Consider the following 8,022-nt stretch of genomic DNA (forward strand, 5'->3'; position numbering starts at 1 on the left):
AAACCACAAACAAAAAGAGGAGAACTACTAAGAGATTTCTCAAGTAGCAACGTCTCGGAGCTCTGAAACATTAATATGCGTAAACTGGCATTTACTTAACCGTCAGAAAGCCGGCAACCGGTAGCATCCAGAAATGTAAGAGATTTCGTTCTAATCGATTGCCAGAAAAGGGCTCATTTTTTGGGTGCAGATCTTCTGTTTCGGTCACACAGATTAATAACCGAACTGTGAATCATACTGTATTTAAAAGCAGTTTTAACGCGAAATGTTTCTGTTATGACTAAAGGAAGTGAAAATCTGGGTTCAGCGAATCTCACAAAAACGACAGATCGTTGTCTTCGTTTGGTTAAAAATTCGAATCATAGTATACCGGCACTGTAGCTGGATAGTAACATTCTACACGGTTTGCCCCTTATACTGCTGCAGCCCGCCATAAACCTCCTATCTCCACACGTACAGTATCTCTGCCTGTGCTGCACGGTAGGCAACATCGTGGGCGCCCGCGACTGCCGGGCGTTCAAGGAGAGGGGAGGTTTGACGTAATGGGTGGGGATAGGCAGTAGCTGCCACGGCTCACTTATATATACAGCACCGAGCGCAGCGACGAGTATTCTCTGTTGAGAGTTCGTTGTGTCGAGTTTGACTGTTACGTCTCGGTGACAAGTGAAAGTTCGTTAGGGATAAAGTGCACGAGTGCCATTAGTTACGCGTTTTAGTCGTCAAGTGTCGATTGTTTACGCGACATCGTCAAGTGCTACATAGAAAACTCCACCAAGGAAATGTGTCGCTCGCAGATAGCTGACATTGTTGATGTGAGTGAAAACGAGGGTACTGGTATGTCCAAAAAATTGTTACTGAAGAACCAGAAGCGCAAGGCGATTAAAATGATGCGGACAGAAGAGGAGAAGCATTCTACAGAACCACCACCGGTTCTACCTCACGAAATGTTGAACACCGACCTGTTGGCAGTGGCAACATCATACTACAGGAGTTTCATCGACAGTGCTACAGACATAGCTGAGAAGTGGAAAGGCACGAAAGCATACCGGTAAGTGACCTGGAGTAAAAATCCTTTCTTGCATACGCATGATTAGTTGAGTTTCGTTTTTATATATTGTTTTTACATTAATACATCCATTAATTCATTGAAGTACCAGTTTCCAGTCTGATTTGTTTGTTACTTTTTTTCAGAGTGATGTTCCAAACAACACAGCCAGCCCATGTTATTACCATTGTTGCTGTCAGTGTTGTCGCAAGTTTAGTTTGTAATAAAAACAACACTGCGAATAGTTTCAAGCCATCACCGTGGATTAACTTGCTCTATTTGGGAGCATTTATGACACATTTTGGAGCTCAGATGTGGATGACTTTTGTCTCAGGTAAATAACTTAATGTTTAGCATATTAACATGCGCTAACTTCGTCGACATATTTCCAGAACTCAACAATGTGTCATTTCATACTATATATTTCATATGGAATAGCACTTTTCAATAAATGCTAATTGAGATTTTTCTGTACTGTTGCAGGTTTAACACTATACTTTGAAATTCCAAGACACACGTTTGGAGTAGTACAGAAAGTGCTGTTTCCAAAATATTTCTCTCTGAACAGTTTTCTTAGCATGATAACATTATTTCTTTTCGTGAGGCTACATCCCAGAAGTGAATGGGACAGCAGTATAGGATTTCAGGTATGTTTGCACACCAATAGAATTTATGGATAAACTTCTGGAAGAGGCAGTGGTCTCATTTGTCATACAGGAAAGATGATTTAAAAAAAGCATGTCTGTAGTTTTATTGCTTTTCACCTGTGGATCATGATCCCTGCCCCTCATCACAATTTAATTTTTGTTATTGATGAGAGCATTGCTGACAATTTTATTCAAAACATGACTTTTATAGTGCATATATTACAAATTTCCCATTTGTAGCGTTTATTTGAAAGCTGTATTTTTTTTTCTTTTTAGGTTTTCATCATGTCATTATGTTTCCTGCTGGAACTTGTGATTCGTTTGTACCTTACACCACCTCTTTTGCGCCTGATGACAGCCAAGACAGCTATTGAGAAGGCAGCTGGTGTGGGACTAGAAGTTGGAAAACACAATCCTGGACCCCTTGCGCACTGTCCACATTATGTCAAAATGCATCAAGCATTTCGTAAGATCCACATGGCTGTTGCAATTGGTAACATTCTCACCATGGCCTGCACAACAGTGCATTTGCATTATCTTGCCAGCAAGATCTGCTTTCTGTAAAATTTGTATCATATCCACCCTCTAGAATGTGAGAGAGATGAAGATCTGATTCAAACACTATTTTCCACCGACTGAAAAAAGAATAGAAATTGTCTTCCATGCATGTTTGTTTGTTGGTGACTGAATGATAAATTATGTGAGGACTGCTCTATGTTTTTGTTTATATGCCATGTATATATTTAGTTCAAACTTTCAAATTAGGTGTAGTCATTCATTGTGAAGTATTATCCATGTGGACAAGCATTTTACATAAAATGCGATAATTCATGACATGTTGACACATCTGAGTCAAAGTTGGCAGCCTAGTAACTGACTTTATGGCTGGAGCTTTTAAGAATCTCCATTTGTGCATGTGTTTTTGTGTGTAAATTAAAGATGCAAATGTAATTTGCTTGTAAGAGAAAATAGTCTTGACCAAATGGAAAGTCATCATCTCTTGGTCACTGGAATGTTTAATTTATCATAGAGGCAATATAGCCTGGTAGAGTTCCTGTTTCAGATCAAGATATGATTTATTTTTCAGTGAAGTCATAACAATCATTGATTAATAAGACAGTAAGCATTGTCCTTGAGGTTTCTTAACTGAAATCTGAAGAGAGAAGCATGTCTTGAATACATGATTAATCTAGTCATGTGCCATGTCAGTCTGTTGTGCATTTCATTGTAATTTATTTGTATATGTTCCTTGTTCTGTTAACTTATTTATTATTTTGTCATTTAAAGAGAAAGCTGCAGACAAGAAAATTTTTATATAATTTTTGTAATAAAATGATGCATTATCAAGTTAAAACTGTTTTTATTTTCCCCTATCACCACTTTACATTTTGGTATGATAGTTCAAATTTCTCTGAGAATGGTGCCTACCCACACAAAAACCAACAATTTTTTGTCATGTGGGGCAAATTCATGAACGGAAAAGCTAGTCATTAGTGAAATGACAGGCAAGAAAAAAATAGTTTATGGGACTCAATTTCACAGTGTTATATGCAGCATTTTATCTACCATTTTCAAAAATGTTTCCTAAGAAAGAAGACGTTTTCAGTGATGGGTTTGAAACCACTCAGTTGTTACCATAACAGTAAATAATAACTGTTGCAAACACACTGCCTACTTATGGTTACCACAGCACCGTTGAAAATGGATGATGCATTATTAAAACTTCTACTGTTGTTAGTTGTATATGAGTATGGCAACTGTAATGCTTTAAAACAGTTGGTTTCATTAGACCTAATTTCAAAATGCTGGCTTATAACATCATCTTCCCCCTCCAGAAACCATATGCAGTGTAAGTTAACAATTTGTTCCTTAAAATAAAGCTTGAAATGTAAAAATGGAATGACAAGTCACATTATTCTGAATGAAATTGCCTCTAATTTACATTAACGCACAATGATGGAACATCCGTCAGCAATAGTAACATATTAAGTGCTGTCATTCATGAACGTGACAACTAATTCAGCAGCAGTAGTTTCTAGTGTATTCTTTACAAGTCCCTGTCTCTTCATCTGAAAAATACCTGGTAAAGTTACTGTGGGGCTAAGTATCTTAATATGATTCACATCATTAATATGACATTGTTTATACAGACTAGGGGAAGACTGCCTTCAATGGAAATTAGCCTTTGGTGGTGGTTTTTTGTCTAGCAAAGTGATAGTCATCAAGCTATGGGGATCATAAATGAATTTGCTGGTGTCAATTAAGGCACATATTTAGCAAAAGTTATGAAGCCACATTGATATTTTTTGTATAATAAAGAACAGCCATATTAAATTCCTGCATTTCAATACACATAGGTGTGGTTATCTCTTGGTTAGTATCACTCTTTTGCACTAATATCGTGAAATCCTAAAAATACAGAAATTTGTTTTAATAACTGGAACATTGCTGTAGGTATAAGTTATTTGTAAAACTATCTTTCTGACATCGCTGTAATGAAATGGCACTATCGCTTTCCCATTGTATTATGCCATCTAAGGAAGTGCTCTAAGCTGCAAGTACAGATTGTCATGTGCTGTGCTCATCTAATAATAAAATTGTTGGTGCCAGTAAATTTGCAAGGATTCTCTAGAACTACAATTGGAAAATAAAGATGCATGCCTTAAGAACTATTCAATGCTGTCCTTAGAAAAGTGTGTCTGATGTGAATCTTAAGAAAATAAAGCATTCTTCCTAAATCAAATTTACACGCCACACGAAATGAAAAGCAGCATTGACTCCTTGCATAATGTACCCATACACTGGGACAATCTAATTTACGGACTTCTATTCACCGAACAGTAAAGTAGCACGGTTGAAGGCCTGCGACACCATACAATTTATCAGGATAAAATCTGTCATTCGAGACTGCTCACTAAGCAGACGGATGGAGTCAAAAGATCTGTACTAATTCCAAAGATTGCATCTGTCAGTTAGCATTGCTGGATAATGGTGCAGATGTCATGATTTCTATCCCTGCTAGCCTAAGATTTTTATGCTGTATGGAATTCTGAAACTAAATTGGAGCTACTGTTGGGAGACCTAATAAGAAGCCATTTTGGGGAAAAAAGCTGCAAAACATATAGAAGCGGCCAAAATGGCATAAAAACTACATTGATTATAATACTTTCAGTGCTTATTTGTAGCCAATAAAGGGAAATAATAAACTTGTGAATATTTCACAAACGTCTCACGAAGTAAACAGTTTTGTAATGAACTTAATGATCACTCTTCATGTTAAAGAGAAACTGCTAATGGAGATATTGCTTTCATTAAGAGCAGTCTGCTTAGTGTAATTACATGTTACTCTTGCTACAAAGGGTAAATAAACATAGTTTAATTCAAGGAAAGAACATGTTACTTTATTCAGCTGAACACAGTACACATGGTTTTTCTGGAATTTTGTTCTGTGCCATTCCTTCTAAGTCAACAGTTTTAGTCATATTTACTTAACATGCTGACTGCCGTGTGGAAACAGCTGAGCCTTATACCCTACATCTTGTACCTGGACTGGCCTGACAGTGAAGCATTCATCACTAAGTGTGCAACAGTCGTGTTGAACATCAAGTTAAAGCAGATGTTCCACATGTCATGGCAGGTAATCAGAAAATGCAGTCATTTAGATAGAACAACTCCAATATTAAAAATAAGTTGTGATTTGCAAATATGTTCAACAGAGTACAGAACGATTCACTTTCTCTTGAGATATTCTCACAATTTTGGCTCAAGATTTTTGCACAAGAGAAATTCTGACCCCCTATCTAGCTCCCCATAATTAATGCTCTCACCGAACACAAAAATTTGGGGGGAAACTCCGTCCATCAAAAACAATGAGGAAGAAAAAACTAAACTTATTAACAGGGGAGGAGAATACTAGAGACTGTCTGGGTTTGAGTCCTGGTTTGACACCCAAGTTTTAATCTGTCTAAGGTTCGAACATAGTATATTCTGCTACAGAGTGAAAGTTTCATACTAATAAAGAGAGAAGTTATCACTAATGAGACCATCATGAGAAAGACTACTAAGCTTAAGATGAATCTCAGCAACCAAATATAAGCAACAACAGTATGAAAGAACTGGACAAAATCAAACATAATGTGATCAAAAGAGTCTTTCACCTACCACACAGCTTTGTTACATATTTACATGTGGAGAACATCAATGTACACATAGCTACACTTCTTTACTGGTCATCATGAATTAAGTGGACCTGTAGGAATGTCGAAGGAACAAGTGATTAATAACATCTACAGTAGCATCTTAGGTGATCATGCTCATTTAATAGCATAAACAGAGTTCCACCAGTATGGGATTCCATTTTCAAAAAGAAGAGCGGTCCCATTCGTACCATCGGAAGTGTGCACTATTCCTCCCCATATGTATTCCATTAGTTATTATGCACAGGCAGCTGCAGTTGAACCAAAATGTCTGCATTCCACCCATTTATAGATAATTACAAGAAAAATATGAAAACTAATCAAGCTGCCACAGACTTGCTTGGTTCAAGTCAACAAAGATACCAATTTCAACACTCTTCTAAAATACTATTAAGAGAGAAATATGGTAACAAAAGTTCTGGCAGAAAGTAAGTAATACACAAAAATATTGCTACAACATACAAAACAATAAACACACAGAAACAAGTGCACGGTAAGAGTGGAAATAAATGAGTCTTGACAACTAGCCAGTCCACAACAAAAAGCACCGAAAAAACTGCATGTGATATCAGATCACTAGTATGCTAGTTCGTATTTCTAGCATTAACTTAAATAAAACCAGGTGAGGTGGCACGTGGTTAGCACACTTGACTCTCATTCAGGAGCACAATGGTTCTAACTCGCATCCGACCATCCTGAGTTAGATACTCCATGATTTCCCTAAATTGCTTCGGGTAAATGCCACAATGGTTCCTCCCCTAATCCGATGGGACAGATGACCTCACTGATTGGCCCCTCCCCCCAAATCAACGAATCATCTTAAATAAATTAAGGAGCAAAACATTGCACTGGTTTCATCCAGTGATACGTATAACAACTTCACCACACCCTCTCTGGATCTAAAAGGATTGCCAAAATGAAGAGAACTTACAAAATAAAAAATAAAACTAGCTATTTATTGAATACATACAAAACAAACTAAGACTAAATGGTTTCTTTTCAAAATCAAGGGGTCCTTCAACTGGGAATGGGAGGATATGGAGAAAATGGAGTCACTATGGCAAGTAATCAGTGACACCATGTCCAGAAAAAAACAGTATTAGGGAGACAACAACAAGTAAGGCATTGAATGACCTTGTTATGCCTCTTACCAGAATTCATAAAAAAAGGACTCAATCAATAAGCAGACTGCCTTGTAACACCTTTACAAAAAAGACTACAATTCAACCAAGTGAAGGATGTACCTGAAGGGACAAAAGAACATTTTGATATTACCTGAGATGCATACTGCACACTGCATCTTTATTTCCTTATTCATTGTATCTCTTAAATGGAAGTCAAAATAACAACACTGTGAAAGATCATAATTTAAATTTTCTGTAAGGTAACTTCCCCCATCACTCTGCAATACAACATAAAAATGTTGCTCTTATTAATATGCACACACTTCACTCAGCCAAATAAAGTTTTTTTTAGTTAGGAAGATGAATCAATACTTAAGAACAATATTGAGTGATTGGTTACAAATGTCTTTAATTCTATTCAAGCACTTCATTTTCATCAGTTATCAATCTAAATCCTCTCAGATTTAGAAGTGGCGTCATCTTAGTTCAGTGGTTTGTCAATGCCATGATGTGAAACATTTTTCTCATCCCAGACAATGTGTCAGTAGATATACTACTACTACTACTACTACTACTACTACTACTACTTCCTCAAAATACTGTTTCCACACCCTACAGACATGAAAACCCTTTAAATTTTGCAAACAGCAGACCATTATGAGCAAATTAGCACTGGAACAAATTTACATGCAAGACACACTCTTGTCAATATACAAAAAAATATCTGTTCATATTGGATTTAAGTAACCACTGCACTATTACATAGTTAAATGAATATCAACAATGTTACTTACTGTAAAGAAGATACATCAAGTTGCAGACAGGCATGATTAAAAGACGGACAGGTGCCCCCCCCCCCCCCCCCCCACACACACACACACAAAAAAAGGCAAGCACATCTCACACACGCACAAGTGTCAACTGCAGCTCATGTGTGGGGAGGGGGCAGTGCGTACGTGTGTCTCTCTTTACTGACAATGGCTGTGTCTGGAAGCTATATGTGACTGTCT

General features: G+C 37.2%; 1 protein-coding gene across 1 annotated transcript; it reads left to right on the forward strand.

The window, feature by feature from the left end:
- The first annotated feature begins 595 nt into the window (after positions 1-595).
- Positions 596-3,016, forward strand: LOC124595157 (transmembrane protein 205). The gene is made up of 4 exons (XM_047133762.1): positions 596-1,048; positions 1,192-1,379; positions 1,529-1,692; positions 1,969-3,016. The coding sequence occupies exons 1-4, from the start codon at positions 780-782 to the stop codon at positions 2,254-2,256; spliced, it is 909 nt and encodes a 302-aa protein (XP_046989718.1). The 5' UTR covers positions 596-779; the 3' UTR covers positions 2,257-3,016.
- The last annotated feature ends 5,006 nt before the right edge of the window (positions 3,017-8,022 follow it).

The sequence above is a fragment of the Schistocerca americana genome, chromosome 2 (assembly GCF_021461395.2).
Source record: "Schistocerca americana isolate TAMUIC-IGC-003095 chromosome 2, iqSchAmer2.1, whole genome shotgun sequence".
Classification (NCBI taxonomy): Eukaryota; Metazoa; Arthropoda; class Insecta; order Orthoptera; family Acrididae; genus Schistocerca; species Schistocerca americana.